The sequence below is a fragment of the Tachyglossus aculeatus genome, chromosome 5 (genome assembly GCF_015852505.1).
Source record: "Tachyglossus aculeatus isolate mTacAcu1 chromosome 5, mTacAcu1.pri, whole genome shotgun sequence".
Taxonomy (NCBI): Eukaryota; Metazoa; Chordata; class Mammalia; order Monotremata; family Tachyglossidae; genus Tachyglossus; species Tachyglossus aculeatus.
The window spans coordinates 51,194,556-51,217,100 of record NC_052070.1 but is presented as its reverse complement, the minus strand read 5'-3'; the positions used below and the strand labels follow the sequence as shown (position 1 = coordinate 51,217,100).

Sequence of the window (22,545 nt, the reverse complement as noted above, 5' to 3'; positions counted from 1 at the left end):
CAAGCCCGTGCTCTTTCCACTAGCCAGACTGCTTGGATGGCCCAGAGCATCCTGCCCACCCAATAGCCCTGGAGATGATCCTCTAAGAGAAGCCCAGGTTGATGAATGAGGAAAATTCCCCATCCCCATGTATTCCCACTAGAAGGAAAGAGACAGGTGCCTTTCACGTGGTACTTCAGCCAGGACTGGGATTCTAGCAAGGTGCTCCATCTACATTCTCTGGAAAGAGCTAGGTGACCTACAAGTTAAGCTGGACTACTTCAGGATGAAAAATACAAATTGTCCCAGCTGGCTGTAAGACAGTCCAGATTTCACCAAATCATTGCAGCCTAAGGGCCATGATGGAGGAGAATCTTCCCCCCTCCCAGCCCCACAGCACTTATGTACATATCTGTAAATTTATTTATTTATGCTAATGTCTGTCTACCCCTCTAGACTGTGAGCTCATTGTGGGCAGGGAATGTGTCGGTTTATTGTTGTATTGTACTCTCCCAAGTGCTTAGGACAGTGCTTTGCACACAGTAAGTGCTCAATAAATACAACTGAATGAAGGAACAAAGAACAAATTCAAACACAGACGGTGGTGTTGGTGGAATTGGGCAAGGAATGTGATGGTTTATCGTTGTACTGTACTCTCTCAAGTGCTTAGTACAGCGTGGTTCAGTGGAAAGTGCGCGGGCTTGGGAGTCAGAGATCATGGGTACTAACCCCTACTCTGCCACTTATCAGCTGTGTGACTTTGGGTAAGTCACTTAACTTCTCTGTGCCTCAGTTACCTCATCTGGAAAATGGGGATTAAGACTGTGAGCCCCATGTGGGACAACGTGATTACCTTGTACCTCCTCCAGAGCTTAGAACAGTGCTTGGCACATAGTAAGCGCTTAACAAATACCAAAATTATTATTATTATTATTACAGTGCTCTTTGCACACAGTAAGCACACAATACGATTGAATGAAGTGAATGAATGAGTAAATGAATTGGGTCTGGTGATCAAACAATGTGGTGTTTCTCTTCTAAGGAAGAAACCGATTATCTGAAAATCTGCAAACAAAACCAATGAGTTATCTGGAATACCACTGGCTTGGGCAACAAAGCAAAAACTGCCAAAAAACAAAATTTGGGTGAGAGCCAGATCCTGTCTTGATTGGCCCTTTGATGTCTCAATTATCCGAAGGAGCCTTAATCCCAGGGAGGTCAGAATGATCTACCACACCACCGTCTCCTCCGCCCCCCAGCATTCCTTTCTCCACAGCAGCTGCACCGTACCTTTCTTGACTGTTCCAAAGCCTTTCATGCATTTTCGCCATGAGATACAGAGTTGGCAGGTCTCGCCCAACTTCAGCTTGCAGTACTTGCCGGAGGGGCAGGCACAGATCCGGTTGTGTTCTTTGGTGCACTTCTGAATCTCCTCCAAGCCTAGTGTCCAGACAGGAAGGCGAAAACAGGCACTGAGCAGAACGGCTTGGGCGCCCCTGAGAGTGACCTCCCAATCCCAAATCAAAATTAGGGTTAGGACAGGGACGCCCCAGTGCCTTCTGGGAATAGAGGGGGCCACCTTAAAGCAAGAGGGGAAGCTGGACTTCCTTGTCTAATCTGGGGCAGAGGAGAAAAGAAAGGATTAAGGTTCTAACTCTGCACTTTGTTCCCCAATTCCCTAAATACAGCCCAGGATCCTCCATCCACACTCCTCGAGGAAGCACCTTGCTAAGTCCTCTAGGGACATAAATCACTCTCCAGCCCTTGCGGGCACTCAGTCTTCCCTGTTAAAACAACATCGGGATTACCCCCATCTCCCGCCAGGAAGCATGGCTAAAACAAAATCCCTACTTGGGATGTGGATGGATGAGAGATCATTCTTATGTAGACTTCTGTACACATCCTTACCATCTGCCTTTTCCCCTATCTGTGATTTATTTCAATGCCTCTCTCCCCATCTAGGCTGTAAACTCCTTGTGGGTGGGGAACGTTTCCCCCAACCCTATTGTATTGCATTCTCCCAAGCGCTCAGTACAGTGCTCTGCACACAGTAAGCACCCAATAAATACGATTGGATGACTGGATAGGGTTCAACAGGACAGGTCCCAGCTTCTGTACACCCAACCCAACCTTGGGGCACTCACTTACCTCTCGGGCAAGGAGAGTTGCAGCTTAAGCAGTGCTGGACTTGGTTCCAGAGTTTCGTGAAGGTGCCGTCATTACAAGCTTCACAGAGAGTGTTGGCTTCGCTGCTGCACTTCTGGATCACCCGCTGGCCTGCATGAGAAGCAGCGAAAACACTATGTTGCAGTAGTCATAGAATTAGTAGTAGTAGTAACAATAGTAGTGGTAATAGTAGTAGTAGCAATAGTAATAATAATAATGATGGCATTTGTTAAGCACTTACTATGTGGCAAGCACTGATCTAAGCACTGGGGTAGATACAAGGTAATCAGGTTGTCCCACGTGGGACAACCACCAGTCTTAATTACCGTTTTACAGATGAGGTAACTGAGGCACAGAGACTTTCCCAAAGTCGACACAGTGGTGGAATCGGAATTAGAACCCATGACCTCTGACTCCCAAGCCTCTTGTCTTTCCACTAAGCCATGCTGCTTCTCAATAGTAACAGTAATGGTATTTACTGAAGGCCTACTGAATGCAACACACAGTACTAAGTGCTTAGGAAAGTACAATAAAAGCCACACACACATTCCCTGCCCACAGGGAGTTATCAATCCAATGGGGTGGTGATAGATATACATGATATTTACAAAGAGTGAAAGCAGTTAGAGTAGATTGACCATACTAGGGTGAAATAACAGAAAGAAAGAATTTAATATCCTTATGCATATATTCAAACATATTTATTGAGTGCTTACTGTGTGCAGAGCACTGTACTACGCGCTTGGATGAGTACAATATAAAAATAAATAGATACAATCCTTGCCCACAACGAGGTAACGCGAAGAGCTCACATGGCTATATTAAAGACATAAGTAGCAGTGGTGACTTGGGGGTTGACATGATTAAAGATGTTGGGATTTAATCAGGGATAGCTTCCTGGAGGAGACCTAGGCTCATTATATTATAATTATTACATTTATCTCAATATATCTGTGTTCACTGGCTACTCCTCTGCCATATTCTTTCCTAACCATTTGTAAATTCTTAGTCTTTATTATGTGATGAATAGTACTGATTTTCTGATATTACTTAAAACTGGAATAGCACTTTTGTTTTTCAAAGCACTTCCACATAATAATAATAATAATAATAATAATAATGGCATTTGTTAAGCACTTATTACATGCCAAGCACTGTTCTAAGCGCTGGAGTAGATACAGGATAATCAGGTTGTCCCACATGGGGCTCACACTTTTAATCCCCATTTTACAGACAAGATAACTACCGCACAGCGAAGTTAAGTGACTTGCCCAAGGTCACATAGCAGACAAGTGGCAGAGTCAGGATTAGAGCCCACATCCCCTGACTCCCAAGCCCGTGCTCTTTCCAATAAGCCACGCCGCTTTATTTATCCCATTTATCCTCCAGAGGGAGAGGCAGGTATTCAATCAATCGATCACTCGGTAGTGTTTCCTGAACGCTTACTGAGGGCAGAGCATGATACTAAGCACTTGGGGAAGCGTAGTATAGGAGAGTCGGTCAACAAGATTCCTGCACACGAGGCAGACTCATTCTACCCTGTCTCGCCTGTCCCACCATCGACCCCCGGCCCACGTCATCCCCCGGGCCTGGAATGCCCTCCCTCTGCCCATCCGCCAAGCTAGCTCTCTTCCTCCCTTCAAGGCCCTGCTGAGAGCTCACCTCCTCCAGGAGGCCTTCCCAGACTGAGCCCCTTCTTTCCTCTCCCCCTCGTCCCCCTCTCCATCCCCCCGTCTTACCTCCTTCCCTTCCCCACAGCACCTGTATATATGTATATATGGTTGTACATATTTATTACTCTATTTATTTATTTATTTATTTATTTGACTTGTACATTTCTATCCTACTTATTTTATTTTGTTGGTATGTTTGGTTCTGTTCTCTGTCTCCCCCTTTTAGACTGTGAGCCCACTGTTGGGTAGGGACTGTCTCTATGTGATGCCAATTTGTACTTCCCAAGCGCTTAGTACAGTGCTCTGCACATAGTAAGCGCTCAATAAATACGATTGATTGATTGATTGATTGATTACCCAAGAGGACACTGGGGCACAAAAGCGATGAAGTGACTTGTCCAAGATCATACAGCAGGCCAGTGGCAGATCTAGGACTACATACTATCCTCCTGCTACCAGACTCATTCCCTTTCAGCTAGACCACACCGCCTCACTGAAACCCTGGAGATGCCAACCTAGTAGGATTATAGATCTCCTTTTTTATTTAATGGTATTTGTTAAGCACTTACTATGTGCCAAGCACTGTACTAAGTGCTAGATACAAGGTAATCAGGTTGGACACAATTGCTGTCCTACATGAGGTTCACAGCCTTAATCTCCATTTTACAGATGGGATAACTGAGGCACAGATAAGTGACTTTCTCAAGATCACATGGCAGACAAGTTGCAGCGGAGCTGGGGCTAGAACACAGGTCCCTCTGACTCACGGGCCCAAGCTCTATCTACTAAGCCACACCGCTTCTGTGGAAGAATAGACAAAATATTTGTCCAAGAGGGAACTTTTAAAATTCATTGTAATTTAAGTTTCCTGCAATGAGACAGGGGGTTGGGTAAAATTACTTTGAGACCCCATTCAGGACAGCACAGTTTTTCTGTCCCCATTTGACAGGTGGCAAAACTGCCAAACTGGAAAATTAAATTGTTCTTTCATTGATCTTTGCTATAACTGATTTTAATATCCTAGATGACTCAGCACCAGACTCCATAACAGCAAGCCCTGCGGGGGAGATATGATGATTTATTCACCCTTTGAGTGTCGAATAAAGCAAGAAAACAATAATTGTGGTTATAACAGAAGCACTGTTCTAGCACACAGGAAGAATATGGAGATTTCTTGACTCTTGAGGGAAAATGAAATAATTTAACCTGTCAGCACAAACTAACTTCCTGCTTATTCATCTAAATCTCAATAACCAGCACTTCCGATTTACAAGGTAGCATTTACTAGAGAAATGAATGAAGCCAGAAAATAAAATCATAAGCTACAGCGTGTCTCAGTGGATAGAGAAGAGGCCTGGGAGTCAGAAGGACTTGAGTTCTAATCCTGGCTCTGCCACAGTGTTCAAATTCAAATCACTCTTCTAATAATGTAATAATAATTATGGTACCTGGTAAGTACTTACTATGTGCCCAGCACTGTACTAAGTGCTGGGATAATCAGTTTGGACATAGTTCCAATCCCCCATGGGGATCACTGTCCAAGTAGGCGGGATTTAATCCAGATTTTACAGATGAGGAAACAGAAGCTCAGAGAAGTGGGGACTTGCCCAAGGTCACACAGCAGATATGCAACTTAGTGGATACAGCATGGGAGTCAGAAGGACCTGGGTTCTAATTCTGGCTCTGCTGCTTTTCTACTGTGTGACCTTAAGCAAGTCACTTAACTTCTCTGTGCCTCAGTTACCTCATCTGAAAAATGGGGATTGAGACTGGGAGCCCCGTGTGGGACATGGACTGTGTCCAACCTGATTACTTTGTATCTACATCTACCCCAGTGCTTAGAACAGTTTCTGGCACATATTAAGTGCTTAACAAATACCATAAAAGAAAAAGTTTGCTTGTATAGGAAACTCAGTGACTGCTTTGTCAATTGTCTTGTGCCTGAGGGAACTGAGGCACAAAGAAGTTAAACGACTTTCCCAAGGTCACACAGCCTGCAAACGTTGGAGCCGGGATTAGAACCCAGGTCCCCAGAATCTCAGGCCTGAGCTCTATCCACCAGACTCCTCTCTGCTCCTCTCCCTGTGACCTCAGGCCCAAGAGAAAGGGCAAAAGAGATAGAGAAACAGCTTCCCCTTCAGCCATTACTGCGCTGGAACTGGTGCTACTGCCTTCACTGCCACCATAGCTTTACCTGCCCACAAAATGTAGGTGAATACGTTGGCAGGGGTGGGGAAAGCAGCACTTCACCCCCAGTGGCAGGCTTTGGGCAAGAGTCAATAATTTACCACTTATATACTCATCCACCTGTACTTGATTTCAACGGGTTTCTCCCCAGGTTCAAAAGCCAGTGGGTACTTGATCACTCACGATGGCCAGACATAATAATAATAATAATGATGGCATTTGGTAAGCGCTTACAATGTGCAAGGCACTGTTCTAAGCACTGTTCTAAGATCAGGTTGTCCCACGTGGGGCTCACAGTCTTAATCCCCATTGTACAGATGAGGTAACTGAGGCACAGAGAAGTGAAGTGACTTGTCCAAAGTCACACAGCTGGCAAGTGGCAGAGCCAAGATTAGAACCCACAACCTCTGACTCCCAAGCCCTGGGCTCTTTCCACTGAGCCATGCTTCTTCCTTAAGGTATCAAGACATCCTTGAGGTATCGCCCTGGGGTGGAGGTGGGTAGGCAAGGAATTCTGATTTTTGCTTCAGGGTTGCTGGCTGCCTCTCATGGATTTTTCATGCTACCCCCAGACTTTTTTACCAGCTCTGTCAATCAATCAGCCAGTGGTATTTATTAAGCACTTTTGGTGTGCAGAGGACTATACTAAGTGATTGGGAGAGTACAACATAACAGAGTTTGTAGGTATGTTCCCCACCACAAGAAACTTATAGTCCATAGGGAGGAGAGCTTACAGTCTGTAGGTCTCTACACTGTCCTCCTTCCTTCTTTCATTCAGCACCTCCTCTTCCAAAATTCACAAATTATCAGTTTGGAATCAGAGTTCTGAGAGGGGCAAGGAGTTCCATTATCAATTAAATTGCATTGCCTCAGAGAAGATTTCACTCCAAACTCCATTGTGGGGAGAGAAAGGAGAGGAGCAGAAGGAGCAGATGCTAAGGAAAAAAAAATAGAATTAATGGACTGGGGGGCAGGTCTCTGGTTCTCTCTTCCACTCCCTTCTGAATCCCCCCTCACACTTGGATTTGCAACCTCACCCTCAGCTGCACAGCACTTATGCACAAAACTGTAATTTATGTATTTATATTAATGTCTGTCTCCCCCTCTAGACTGTAATAATAATTGTGATATTTGTTAAGTGCTTTACTGTGTGCTGGACACTATATTAAGCACTGCGGTGGATACAAGCAAATGAGGTTGGACAAAGTCTCTGTTCCCCATGGGGTTCACAGTTTCAATCCTCACTTTACACTTGAGGTAACTGAGGCACAGAGAAGTGAAGTGACTTTTGAATCCCAGGCCCATGCTGTATCCATTATGCCATATTGCTTCTCTAAGTTCCTTGTGGGTAGGGAACATGTTTACCAACTCTACTATATTATACTCTCCCCAAATTTCAGTACAGTGCTCTGCATTCATTCTTTCAATAGTATTTATTGAGCACTTACTGTGTGCAGAGTACTGTACTAAGCGCCTGGGAAGTACAAGTTAGCAACATATAGAGAAGGTCCCTACCCAACAACAGGCTCACAGTCTAGAAGACGGCCTCACAGTCTAGAAGACGGGCTCACAGTAAGCACTCAACAAATATGACTAACTGGTTGATAGAAGGGCCAAAGTGTGCAGGAGAGGAAGAAGCTCTCCCCTCCCCACGTAGGCCTGGAACCCCCTGTAAATGTCATCCTGTTCTATGTACAGAAGTGCTGTGGGTGGGGATTAGTGCATATATGCGTTGGCACAGAGGTGGTTGAGGGGAAAGAAAAATTAATTAGGGAAGGCCTCCTGCTTGGTGCTGCCGCTATAGTTAAGCAGGATTTAAGAACTAAGTTTATCACCTAGTCTTAAGTAAGTTGCTAAACCACTGGGGTTTGTAGAAGATGTGGGGTGGGTGTTAGCAGGAGACAGAAAAGAGAGGGGATGAATGTAGAGTCTGGAGGGGGAGGAAAACTCCTCAGAACAGGACAGAGCAGGACCTGGACGGTGTGAGGGAAGGAGGAGACAGGATGGGAATTGAATTCCCGGCAGCGATTCAGGTGCTGTATTACTGGATTACTCTAGCAACTAACACATGATGCACCCCCAGATTCTCCGTGTCATGGTCATTTGGAACCAATGGTGCACCTGCCTCTGTAGTGAGAGTTCCACCATGGTACAGAACTGACTTGGGATTGATTGTCAGGAAGGCTGTGGGCAGAGAGACGAAAGAGGAGGCACGCCCGGCCCCGCAGGGGAGCATGCATAAGGGAGCCTGGTACCTGGTGGGCATTTTCTGCAGCACATTTTCCTGTCTCGATCATAGTATTCCGTCTCCTGCTGGCACTGGTCTTCGTTTCTTGGAGCATATGGTAGAGCCAGGCCCTGAAGCAATGAAAGGAAAAGAAATGGTCAGACTCCCCTACAACCTGGACTTCAGCACTCTGCCTTTGTTAGCCCAGAAGCTGCTCTTTTGGGACTGGAAGGCTCCCAGGCTTAATCACAAATTTTCATAGTGTGGGAATCTGGAAAAAGAGGGGCCCCAGCTTCCTTCCTCTCTTGAATTTAGAGTTTCAGTTCCTTTGGCTCATGAATAGAGCACAAATGGCTTACTGATGGTGAGCACCATCATGGGGCATAATAATAATAGTAACAGCAACAATGACAATAAAAATTATGGTTTTTCTTAAGAACTCTGCTAAGTGCTGGGGTAGGTACAAGATAACAGGCCAGAGGACACAGTCCTTGATCCACATGGAGCTCACAGTCTAAGGGGGAGGGAAAACAGGTATCAAGTCCCCATTTTGTGGATAAGGAAGCTGGGGAACTGAGAAGTGAAGTGACTTGCCCGAGGTCACACATCAGGTAAGTGGCAGAGCTGGGATCAGAACCCAGATCCTCTGACTCCCAAGCCTGTGCTCTTTCCATTTTAGCCATGCTGCTTCCCAGCATTAGCTGATGCATGGTGCCAAATACCACCAAGTGAGAAGACTTGCTATAGTTCACTCTACTTAGCCCCCCATTCCAGACACCCACTAGAAGCTCCATAAGGGCTAACCTGGGGTCCAGTGTCTGGAAGTGAGCAAAAGAGAAAAGCAGCGTGGCCTAGTGGGTAAAGCACAGGTCTGACAGTCTGGGTTCTAGTCCAGGTTCTGCCACTTGTCTGCTGTGTGACCTTGGATATGTCACTTCACTTCTCCGTGCCTCAGTTATATGATCTGCAATATGTAGATTCAGAATGTGAGCCCCATGTGGAAGGGGGGCAGTGTCCAATCTGATGATCTTGCATCTTTCCCAGCACTTAGTACAGTGCCTGGCACATAGTAAATGTTTAACAAATACCATTAAAAAGAGAGAGAGGGAGAGACACAGAGAGAGAACAAGAAACAGACTGAGCATTTCTTCTAATTAACTCAGTTTAAGGAAGCCTGTGCCTTTAAGAGATACAATCTTCTAGGACCACAATGTTACTAGAAAAGGAAAACACAAAAGGCTTTTCAACCCAACCTTTTCCTGTTTTACTGAACTGATTTAATCATGCTCATAATTATAATTTACATTTCTGGTCCAAGGAACCAGAATGTTCCTTGTAAAGCACTTACTATGTGCCAAGCACTGTTCCCAGTGCTGGGGTAGATACAGGGTAATCAGGTAGTCCCACATGGGGCTCACAAACCAAACACTGAAAGTATTAATCCTTCTTGTATCTCTCTGAGAATTCCCACGGCAGGGAGGAGGTAAAAGGAAACCCACAGATACATCACTCAAATTCTCAATTCCTGCTCCATGCCCTAACTCCTTCAATGATACTATCCCTCTCCATCTCTCCTACTCTCCTCTTTCAAATATCTCCCCAAAACTCAGCCCATCACTGGGGGATTTCCTCCCTGCCACTCTTACCCAAAGACTGAAATCAGACTTTAATTTAAAAAAAAAAAGATTTCTGGTAAAGCAAAGCCTTGTAGTTGTTTATTTGAATCCTCTGTTCTCTGCCTGAAACTCTGAGTTAGTACAAGAGAATGTTTTTTCTAGGTTTGTAGCACACCTTGGCTCTTGTAGTTCAGTTATTAATAATCAATCTTATTATTGATAATAAAGATATCAAGTCATAGGCACACCAGAAATATCCCCCTCAAGGAAGGGAAGAGCTTCTGGTTCAAGTCAAACGGCTCAGGTCCTGAAATGCCTCTTACTCAGGGTCTTTTCCGAGAGATCAAGTGCCTGGGAGGAGGCAGGGAGACTCAATTCTGGGCCTCTTGCAAACTGTCTGTCTAGAGAGCAGTCAACAGCACGCCCCAGGTTCTGCTCTGAGAATAAAATGGCTGGATTTGTTGTAGAAGAAGCGTAGGGGTTTCCTGTTAAAATTCAAAGAGGTTGATCGGAAAGTGTCACATTCAGCACTGAGTAATTTTTCACTGCCCCTGCTAAAGAGACAGCTCGGTGAAAACCAGAAACCTCAATAGCCCCACTGGAGGAGGGAGAGTTATAGAGATAGAGTGGTCATTTAAGACCTGGAGGGACAAACCAAAACAGGAGTTAGCTGGGCAGGGTGGGGGTGAGCCAAGATGGTGGCCTTCCTGTTCGCTTTCCCAGCATCTTGCTCTTTTTTTCTTCAATCTGCTTCTGAGTGGTTCAGAAATGAACACCCGCTTCCTTCACCGGACCTTAATAAACCGATACAAAACTTCCTCTCCTTCAACAGTTTTCTGCCCAGAAAAGTCTACCCTTGTTTTTGACTATATTTTGTACATATTTCTTAAGCTGGAGGAGAGAGAGGAAACGTCCTTGTGAAGGGTTCATGGCAACCCAATGAGGAACAGAAACCCCTTACTGCCTGATGTTGAAACAAAGAAAGTGGTCAACTCCAAAGTTCTCCTAACCTGGCTCCATCTGCTGAGGGGAAGGGTGGAGGCGGGAAGTCAGGCTGCTTGATCTCTATTTCTTGCCACAGATTCACTTTAGGAACAGGGCAGAATGCCCCTCCTGTCCCTGCCTCGGTTTTCCCATCTGAATACCAATGAGTTGGGTGACTTCTGGGTCACCATCAGCAAAGCCCCCATATTAGCCAGTAAAGACAAAATAATCTGGAAGCCCCTAAATCAATCAATCAATCAATCGTATTTATTGAGCGCTTACTGTGTGCAGAGCACTGTACTAAGTGCTTGGGAAGAACAAGTTGGCAACATATAGAGACAGTCCCTACCCAACAGTGGGCTCACAGTCTAAAAGTAGGCAGCTCCTACTTTATCATCCAAAAGATAACAACAACAGGAAGAACTTGGTCAGATACCTCTTCTGAGGTTTTGGATTGTTTCTCAGATTTGGTTTACTGTCATCTTTTTACAGAAAAAGGTTCAGAGAAGCCAAAAAAGGCTCCATCCTTTTGTGTGGCTGTTCTCCGCTGCCCCTACTGAGGCCACCGCCCCCCCCCCCCGCCAATTACAGGGGATTTACTCCATGAACACCATCTTTGGGTGTAAATAATCACATGTCTGCCCTGCAGAATTTGAAGATGATGCTACTGACCCTGAGATGTTACCCACAGTACAAGTGTGGCTGATAAGGCCAATACATGATTAACAATCTCTTCCCCTTCATTCGCGTGGCTTAGTGGCAAGAACACGCGCTTGGGTGTCAGAAGACATGGGTTCTAATCCCGGCTCTACCACTTGTCGGCTGTGTGACCTCGGGCAAGCCATTTCACTTCTCTGGGCCTCAGTGACCTCATCTGGAAAATAGAGATTATAATTGTGAGCCCCATGTGGGACTACCTGATTACTCTGTATCTACCCCAGCACTTGGAACAGTGCTTGGCACATAGTAAGTGCTTTACAAATACCATTATTATTATTATTATTATCATCATTTCCAAGGTTATGCATGTGCCAGAGAACTTGATAGCATTTATATTTCTGCCTCTTGCGTTCATGATCTCCTCCAAGTCTCCCTCTTCTGCTGCTGCCTCCCAGCTGTTCATGGTTACATCCCTTCACCTATAGGTTTGCTTTGCTGGTCCTTTAAAGCATTCCTTCAACCCTCTCCCCCCACCTCCGCCATCCCCTTTTGTTGATGGTTCTACCTACTCACCTCAATCTACAGAAATTTTTAGGCGCCCTAGTAACGTCACTTCTCACATGTCCCACCCACCCACTCTCCACTGGTTCCTTCCCCTCTGCCTTCAAACATGCCCACATCTCCCCCATCCTAAAAAAAAACACCCTCTCTTGACCCCACCTCCCCATCTAGTTATCGCTGTATCTCTCTCCTACCACTCCTTTCAAAAATCCTTGAACGAGTTGTCTACACCCGCTGCCTCGAATTCCTCAATGCCAACTCTCTCCTCGACCCCCTCCAATCTGGCTTCCATCCCCTACACTCCACTGAAACTGCCCTCTCAAAGGTCACCAGTGACCTCCTTCTTTCCAAATCCAACAGCTCCTACTCTATCCTAATCCTCCTCGACCTCTCAGCTGCCTTCGACACTGTGGACCACCCCCTTCTTTTCAACACGCTATCCAACCTTGGCTTCACAGACTCCATCCTCTCCTGGTTCTCCTTGTATCTCTCCAGCCATTCATTCTCAGTCTCCTTTGCAGGCTCCTCCTCCCCCTCCCATCCCCTTACTGTAGGGGTTCCTCAAGAGTCAATTCTTGGTCCCCTTCTGTTCTCTATACTCAATCCCTTGGTGAACTCATTTACTCCCACAGCTTCAGCTATCATCTCTACGCTGATGACACCCAAATCTACATCTCTGCCCCTGCTCTCTCTCCCTCCCTCCAGGCTCATGTCTCCTGCTTTCAGGATATCTCCATCTGGATGTCTGCCCGCCATCTAAAACTCAATATGTCCAAGACTGAACTCCTTATCTTCCCTCCCAAACCCTGCCCACTCCCTGACTTTCCTGTCACTGTAGATGGCACTACCATCCTTCCTGTCTCACAAGCCCGCAACCTTGGTCTCATACTCGACTCCGCTCTCTCATTCTCCCCACACATCCAATCCGTCACCAAAACCCGCCAGTCTCTCCTCCACAACATCACCAAGATCTGCCCTTTCCTCTCCATTCAAACCGCTACCTTGCTGGTTCAATCTCTCATCCTATCCCGACTGGATTACTGCATCAGCCTCCTCTCTGATCTCCCTTCCTCCTGTCTCTCCGTGCTTCAGTCTATATTTCACTCTGCTGCCAGGATCATCTTTGTGCAGAAACGCTCTGGGTATGTTACTCCCCTCCTCAAAAATCTCCAGCGGCTGCCTGTCAACCTACAAATCAAGTAAAAACTCCTCACTCTTGGCTTCAAGGCTCTCCATCACCTCGCCCCCTCCTACCTCACCTTTCTTCTCTCCTTCTACAGCCTAGCTTGCACCCTCCACTCCTCTGCCCATGCCCTTCCTCTGGCCTGGAATGCCCTCCCTCCACACATCCGCCAAGCTAGTTCTCTTCCTCCTTTCAAAGCCCTACTGAGAGCTCACCTCCTCCAAGAGGTCTTCCCAGACTGAGCTCCCTTTTCCCTCTCCTCCTCCCCATCCCCCCTGCCCTACCTCCTTCCCCTCCCCACAGCACTTGTATATATATTTGTACAGATTTATTACTCTATTTATTTTACTTGTACATATTTACTATTCTATTTATTTTGTTAATGATGTGTATATAGCTTTAATTCTACTGGTTCTGATGATTTTGACACTTATCTACATGTTTTGTTTTGTTGTCTGTCTCCCCCTTCTAGACTGTGGGCCCGTTGTTGGGTAGGGACCGTCTCTATATGTTGCCGATTTGTATTTCCCAAGCGCTTAGTACAGTGCTCTGCACACAGTAACTGCTCAATATGAATGAATGAATGAATGAGGCTGAGCTATTAGGTGCCTCGATGCAATTGGTAAAATGACTGCCATCCCAGAACCACCACCAAACACACATACACACATGTTCACATGTACCCACCTGCCCCTATGAATTTGGAAGAAGTAAGAATCTCCACACACAGGGGAGGTCACGCCTTCATCTACCGTGGACCTTTTCCTTATGACTTTCTCAGGGAAAATATTTCAGGGGAGGCCTAAATTTTGGGCCTTCCCCGGGTTATTTTCAACGTTGGCAGCTCCACATGCTTCTAACACTGATATTCAGCATCAAGGGATAAAAACTATTAACATTATTATTTACGAGAACTGCCCATCTGGACACTTTTGCTATCAGGTTCCAGCCCTGGCCATGAGCTTATGGTTTCACCAACGATTGACTCTTTCGGGGGTGTGCCAGAGGGGGAGGTTGGGAAGGGAACATGTGAGTAATTGCTGGTCCAACCTACCAGCCAGAAAATCATCATCATCATCATCAATCGTATTTATTGAGCGCTTACTATGTGCAGAGCACTGTACTAAGCACTTGGGAAGTACAAATTGGCAACATATAGAGACAGTCCCTACCCAACAGTGGGCTCACAGTCTAAAAGGGGGAGACAGAGAACAGAACCAAACGTACTAACAAAATAAAATAAATAGAATAGATATGTACAAATAAAATAAATAGAGTAATAAATATGTACAAACATATATACATATATACAGGTGCTGTGGGGAAGGGAAGGAGGTAAGATGGGGGGATGGAGAGGGGGACGTGGGGGAGAGGAAGGAAGGGGCTCAGTCTGGGAAGGCCTCCTGGAGGAGGTGAGCTCTCAGCAGGGCCTTGAAGGGAGGAAGAGAGCTAGCTTGGCGGATGGGCAGAGGGAGGGCATTCCAGGCCCGGGGGATGACGTGGGCCGGGGGTCGATGGCGGGACAGGCGAGAACGAGGTACGGTGAGGAGATTAGCGGCGAAGGAGTGGAGGGTGTGGGCTGGGCTGTAGAAGGAGAGAAGGGAGGTGAGGTAGGAGGGGGCGAGGTGATGGAGAGCCTTGAAGCCCAGGGTGAGGAGTTTCTGCCTGATGCGCAGATTGATTGGTAGCCACTGGAGATTTTTGAGGAGGGGAGTAATATGCCCAGAGCATTTCTGGACAAAGATAATCCGGGCAGCAGCATGAAGTATGGATTGAAGTGGAGAGAGACACAAGGATGGGAGATCAGAGAGAAGGCTGATGCAGTACTCCAGATGGGATAGGATAAGAGACGGGATAGGATGAGAAGACGGGATAGGATGAGAGAAAATGTCTGAAGGGCCCAGGATCAAGGATAAATGGCATGGGAAGTCAGTCAGCCAGCCAATCAGGAAACGTTTCAGGGTGCCCTGTCCAGTGGACCTCAAGCTCTTCAACTCCAGTCGCCGTCGCTTTCCCAAAGCCACCGGCCACTCTCTTCACCAACCCTGCTCTGACATTTACCCAGCGCAAGAGTTCTGGGGATTTCAAAGCCTTGTACCCACATTCACAAGACTTAACAAGTCTGTGGCAAAGGATGGCCTGATTCCTCCCAGCTCACATGTGAAAAAAATGGAAACTACTTAGAGACTGGTTTATTGAGGCAGGGTTTACCTTAGGGGGTGCTGGGAAGGTTGCTAGAGCCCCACTATCCTCATCGTCGTCATCAATTGTACTTATTAAACACTTACTGTGTGCAAAACACTGTACAAAGCACTTGGGAGAGTACATTATAACCAAGTTGGCAGATGTGTTCCCTGCCCACAGTGAGCTCATGGCTTGGGTGGGCTCCCCGGGGCAGACATCTGGGGTTCAGGGCAGACCAGAAAGCCCCCACTCCACCAGGTAGATGCTGGGGCAGACTAGCAACACCTGTTCAGCCCCCTGCCTGCTCCCTGCCACCTTACAGCTCCCTCAAGGTAAATCTAGTCTGGTGGCTAGACCTAGCAGGGGATCAAATGGAGGTATCAGAATAGCAAGGATGGAGAAGTACAAGGAGCCCTATTTTCCCTGCCCGAACCAGTGGTATAGGGAAATCTGAGAATCTAAAGACCTCCTTCTTCCCAGGTTCAAAGGGCTGGACCCTGAATACAGATCAGTAATGAGGAGGAAAGAACCAATCAATCCCAGAATTCCTCTGTGAGACTGTGAGCCCCACCTGGGACAGGGACTGTCTCCAACCCAATTTGCTTGTACTCACCCAAGTGCTTAGTACACCACCTGGGACGTAGTAAGCACTTATCAAATACCATAATAATAATTATTATTATTATTAGGTCAAACCAGACCATTCCACACTCTTGGGCTGTCAAGCTTCACCTGACGCTAGAAGTAAGCGCTCTATTAGCTGAAGCCGGAAAGCATATCAAGCAATAGAGAAACCACATCATTTGCAAGCAAAGGCCTGCCAGGCTCTCTGATGTAAGAAATGGAAGATATTCGCCCGCTCATAACATTTTTAGCTAAAGTTTTTGTGGTTTCCCTGGAGGCAGACCAAGAAGTGGGACCAGACCTTGACAGTCAGCTTTGCTGCACTTCAGGCAGTTTCACACCTTCCCCACCCTTCCTTCCTCTCTCCCTCCCTCCCTCCCTCTCCAGCCTAACGGGAGCTGCAATTTCCAATCCTCAAATACAGAGGAAGGTAAATAAAAAGATATAAAGGGAAACCACATCACACAGGATTCTGTCAATAAGACTTCCCAGTTTCACCTGCCCCTTGGCTGACCTGCCTTGTAGAAGTCAGCCCGGTGGGCCACAGAGACTCAGTCACACAGGAAAACCTACAGCACTTTGGTTCGTATCCGTTCCTCTGATCTCTCATTTTCCTGGGTCTCTTTCTTCAGAGATAGGATCACAACACCTGGTTAGCTACTAATCAAAATGGTACCTGGGTGGGTACCAGACACTGCATTGTGGTGGTCTTCTGTGACTCAGAGCGCCCCTGAGGCAGTGACAACTCTCAGGGTAAAAGTCAGGTTTAGAATGAGAAATGAAGAATCTGTGAGCCCAGAAAGATCCTTCCTGTGTTCAGCTGTTTGAGAAGAAAGCGGGCGGGTGAAGCAGAATATTTGAGGCTGTAAAGTGAGAATGGGTTTGGCCCTGTGCAGAGTGAGGATGTCAGCCCAGATGGGACTCAGGAGATGTCTGAGCCCAGGGCATTCTAGGGGCTGGTACCTGCTCTGAGTCACAGATTAGGTGGAAAGACAGGGTGCAGACATTGGGGTCTACCATCCACAGCGGCTCTGGAGGGAACATGGGAACTGGCTCCAAAAAATCAGTTAAGGATGTGGTCAATAAACAGTTCCTTCCTCTCTGGATTTCAGCCCCTGCCCTTGCTGGTCTCGGCTAAGCAACTGAAAGGCAGCATGGCATAGTGGATAGAGCATAGGCCGGGGAATTAGAAGCTCATGGGTTCTAATCCTGCCTTCGCCACATGTCTGCTGTGTGTGACCTTGGGTAAGTCACTTCACTTCTCTGTGCCTCAGTTACCTCATCTGTAAAATGGGGGTGGAAACTGTGAGCCCCACGTGGGACAGGAACAGTGTCCAACCCAATTTGCTTGTATCCACCCCAGCCCTTATTACAGTGCTGATCTCCCATCCTCGTGTCTCTCTCCACTTCAATCCATACTTCATGCTGCTGCCCGGATTATCTTTGTCCAGAAACGCTCTGGACATATTACTCCCCTCCTCAAAAACCTCCAATGGCTACCGATCAATCTGCGCATCAGGCAGAAACTCCTCACCCTGGGCTTCAAGGCTCTCCATCACCTCGCCCCCTCCTACCTCACCTCCCTTCTCTCCTTCTACTGCCCAGCCCGCACCCTCCGCTCCTCCACCACTAATCTCCTCACTGTACCTCGCTCTCGCCTGTCCCGCCATCGACCCCCGGCCCACGTCATCCCCCGGGCCTGGAATGCCCTCCCTCTGCGCATCCGCCAAGCTAGCTCTCTTCCTCCCTTCAAGGCCCTGCTGAGAGCTCACCTCCTCCAGGAGGCCTTCCCAGACTGAGCCCCTTCTTTCCTCTCCCCCTCGTCCCCCTCTCCATCCCCCCATCTTACCTCCTTCCCTTCCCCACAGCACCTGTATATATGTATATATGGTTGTACATATTTATTACTCTATTTATTTATTTATTTATTTATTTTACTTGTACATTTCTATCCTACTTATTTTATTTTGTTGGTATGTTTGGTTCTGTTCTCTGTCTCCCCCTTTTAGACTGTGAGCCCACTGTTGGGTAGGGACTGTCTCTATGTGATGCCAATTTGTACTTCCCAAGCGCTTAGTACAGTGCTCTGCACATAGTAAGCGCTCAATAAATAAGATTGATTGATTGATTGATTGATTGGCACATAGTAAGTACTAAACAAATACTACCATTATTATTATTTGCAGTAGTAGTAGTATTGTTGTTATTAATGGAGCCCAGGCCTGGGAGTCAAAAAGATATGGCTTCTACTCTCATTTGCCTGCTGGGTGACCTTGGGCAAGTCCCTTAACTTCTCTGGACCTCAGTTTCCTCATCTGAAAAATGGGGATTCAATACCAGTTCTCCTCCCTACTTAGATTGTGAGCTCCATGTGGAACAGGGACTGTGTCCAACCAGATTATATTGTATCTATCCCAGCACATACAAAGCACTTGGCAAATACTGATTATTAAAGAGCCATAGAGGACCGGACTGCATCTGCAATTATTTACTATTTTTAATGATTTAACCCCTGTAGTTTCTCAATCCTCAAAAGACACTCATCGCTGGAGGTCTGTTGGTTTTCTTGGACCTGGTCAGCTTTGGAAAGCCAAATCATGCTTCAGAGGTGACCTGTGGCTCCTGAGCTGGCCCTTCACGAGGCTGCAGGCACCCTAAGCTGCCATGAGCCAAGGCTCATGAACCCTTTCTCCCTGGAATCAAAGCACGGAGATCCCCTTCCACAAAGCATCGGGCTACCCCATGTCCACACTCACGGGGATGTCCACAGTTCCTCTCCCAGGGAATGGAAATGACTCAACCCCTGGCTGGTCTCCTGGCTCTTCTTCTCCAGCCCCTTCCAAGTATCACTGTGCTGCAGGAGCCTCCTCTTACAACACTGCCTGGATCCCATTCCATCCCACTTGCTGATTTCCGGCACTTAGACACCCTCTCCTGCTCTAACTTCTCCTTGGTCTCCCAGGTTCTTGAAACACTTCACTTTCAAGGTGAATGGGAATTTCCACACTTCAGAAGGAAAGGGATACTTCTAAGAAGACACTGGTCCAGAGAGTCCAGGAATGTAGTTGATCATTCTCTTCCTACTACTTACTTGGCACTTGGGAATTCAGTGGATTATCAAATGCTTCTTCATTTCCAAACTCACTGGTACACAAGGATGGTGAATGGTAGCGCTCAGCCATCAGTGTGTACTGACAACAATAACCCCCGACTGCAAAATGGCAGTGATTCAGCTGGCCAGCTGCCTCTGTTTAATACTAGTGCAATTCTAAATTAAAGTTTGTTGAGAATTTTGAGCTCCTCATCAGGTAGGCACTCTGAGACAGGTCTTTCTAGCCCAGAAAGGGAAGACTGTGGGTAGGGAATGTGTCTGTTTATCATTACCTCATCTGTAAAGTAGGGATTAAAACTGTGAGCCCCATGTGGGACAACCTGATTACTTTGTTTCTACCCCAGCTCTTAGAACAGTGGTTGGTACATAGTAAGCGCTTAACAAATACCATTATCATCATCATTATTATTATTCGCTTGCCAGTGTTCCCCAACCTTACCCTCTGTGGCCCAGCCCCAGGGCCTTATGCTCACTGGCCCAGCATGACCCCAGCAGGTAGCCCCCACAGTGTCCTCCACAAGCCCACCACAGTCAGGGTCAAGGTCAGTCACTAGGTAACTTGCATTTCCCTGTCCCAAGCCTTTGGTTTGAGTGCTCCCACCAATCAGTCAATCCATCTGTGTTACTTATTGAGTGCTTACTGTGTGCACAGCACCTCACTCAGTGCTTGGGAGAGTACAACAGAGTTGGTGGGCACATTCCCCACTATTCCTTACTGAGTTGGTGTGAACCCAGGGAGGGGTCTCTGCTGGAACTTCATTGAGGTTCTCCCACACTGTGATACTGAAAGTTTTGAGCAGTGATCTTGAACCTCACTGACTATGGAATTTTGGATTTATAGAAAACGATCTAATGGCTGCTGCCTTCCTCAACCCAAGTTGAAATTATTAGTTCTGAGCTGGAGTGTTTCTGTGGAAAAGGGTCTGTAAATGAAGTAGCGTGGCCTAGTGGATAGAATACAGACCTGGGAATCAGAAGGTCATAGGTTCTAATCCCGGCTCCGCCACTTGTCTGCTGTGACCTTGGGCAAGTCACTTCACTTCTCGATGCCTCAGTTCCCTCATCTGTAAAATGGGGACTAAGACTGTGAGCCATATGTGGGACATAGAAAGTGTCCAACCCGATGATCTTGTTTCTACTCCAGTGCCTAGAACAGGGCCTGGCTTGTAGTAAGTGCTTAACAAATACCACTATTATTATGCTCATCTGTTAAGAACCTTTAACTCACTGGAATGCTAAAATAATAAGAATGGGAATAATGGTACTTGATAAGCACTTACTAGGTGCTGAGCACTGTTCTACACACTGGGGTAGATGCAAGTTAATCAGGCGGGACACAGCCCCTGTCCCATATGGGGTTCACAGCCTAGGAAGAAGGGAAAACAGGCATTGAATCACCATTTTTACAGATGAGGAAACTGAGGCACAGAGCATTAAGTGACTTGCCTAAGGCCACACAGTAGGTACATGGAGGAGCCAGAATTAGAATATAGGTCCTATGACTACGCCCGAGCTCTTTCCACTAAGCCACTCAGCTTGCCAACTACATTCATAGATTTATTTTTCCCCCAATTTAAAAGAAAGGAAATTTGTTTCTGATGATTGGATTGAAAGGTATGCCCCTCTGTAGAGTTTACATCTCCAACTAACTGAAAAGGGCCCACCAGTTTTCAAACTTGAGTGAAATGAAAAAATAGAATCATTTATGTTGTGATTCTTTAAAATTGTTTTTTTTTTAGCTTGAAAATAGTAGAAAACTTCACCCTTCAAGAATAGGTTTGAATTTAAGAAAAAACAAAAATAAATAAAGCAAATCAATGTTGTTAAAATTCCCATTAAAAACTAAAATCTGAATCCCACTTCTTAGCTATAAAAAGGATTGCTGTCTTATAAAAGTATGTTAGCTTTTTATTATAGGGCATGGGTTTTGCTCACCGACCAGAAAAGTCATTTACGCAAAAGCATCAGACTGAAAAAGCAATAAATCATTTGTTGTACTTGAAGAGAAAGGAGAAAGGTTTGCTGACCTTTCTAATCTAATCTGTGGTGATAACTTCAGGCAGAGGATTGACTCTTGGTTCCCAACTAAGTACTGGGAAAGTGATTGAGAAAGTGAAGCTTCCAGTTGCAGGTGATTGTGGAGGGGCTGTACTCCCCTGTGGGGTCATTTTACTCTCTACAAAGCAGTTTCAATTTGAGGGGGGGATTGTAGGACTAGAATAAAGAAATAAGTGTAAATTGGCCAAATGGAGTTTATCCCCACCTCAGGCCCGTGGCACTTATGTCCATATCTGTAATTTATTTTAATAATAATGATGGCATTTGTTAAGTGCTTACTATGTGCAAAGCACTGTTCTAAGCGCTGGGGAAGATATAGGGTGATCAGGTTGTCCCACGTGGGGCTCACAGTCTTAATCCTTGGTGTCATCCTCGACTCCGCTCTCTCGTTCACCCCTCACATACAATCCATCACCAAAACCTGCCGGTCTCACCTCCACAACATTGCCAAGATCCACCCTTTCCTCTCCATCCAAACCGCTACCTTGCTGGTTCATTCTCTCATCTTATCCCAACTGGATTACTGCATCAGCCTCCTCTCTGATCTCCCATCCTCCTGTCTCTCCCCACTTCAGTCTACACTTCACGCTGCTGCCCGGGTCATCTTTGTGCAGAAATGCTCTGGGCATGTTACTCACCTCCTCAAAAATTTCCAGTGGCTGCCTGTCAACCTACGCCATCAAGCAAAAACTCCTCACTCTCGGCTTCAAGGCTCTACATCCCCTCGCCCCCTCCTACCTCACCTCCCTTCTCTCCTTCTCCAGCCCAGCCTGCACCCTCCGCTCCTCTGCCGCTAACTTCTCACTGTACCTCATTCTCGCCTGTCCCGTCATCTACCCCCGGCCCCCGTCCTCCCCCGTCCTGAAATGCCCTCTCTCTGCACATCCGCCAAGCTAGCTCTCTTCCTCCCTTCAAAGCCCTACTGAGAGAGAGCTCACCTCCTCCAAGAGGCCTTCCCAGACTGAGCCCCCTTTTTCCTCTCCTCCTCCCCATCCCCCGTGCCCTACTTCCTTCCCCTCCCCACAGCACCTATATATATGTTTGTACAGATTTATTACTCTATTCTACTTGTACATATTTACTATTCTGTTTATTTTGTTAATGATGTGCATTTAGCTTTAATTCTATTTATTGACCACTTGACAACTGTCCACATGTTTTGTTTTGTTTTGTTGTCCGTCTCCCCCTTCTAGACTGTGAGTCCCTTGTTGGGTAGGGACCGTCTCTATATGTCGCCAACTTGTACTTCCCAAGTGCTTAGTACAGTGCTCTGCACACAGTAAGCGCTCAATAAATACGATTGAATGAATGAATTAATGAATGAATTATAT

At 46.5% G+C, this 22,545-nt stretch overlaps 1 protein-coding gene across 1 annotated transcript in view; it reads right to left on the bottom strand.

The window, feature by feature from the left end:
* Positions 1–22,545, bottom strand: part of TNFRSF1B (TNF receptor superfamily member 1B) — a 58,278-nt gene that overhangs the window by 22,950 nt on the left and 12,783 nt on the right. The window contains exons 2-4 of the mRNA XM_038746580.1: positions 8,261–8,363; positions 2,128–2,256; positions 1,270–1,419 (exon numbers count right to left, since the gene is read on the bottom strand). Coding sequence (XP_038602508.1) covers positions 1,270–1,419; positions 2,128–2,256; positions 8,261–8,363 — 382 coding nt within the window. The remainder of the gene's footprint in view (positions 1–1,269; positions 1,420–2,127; positions 2,257–8,260; positions 8,364–22,545) is intronic.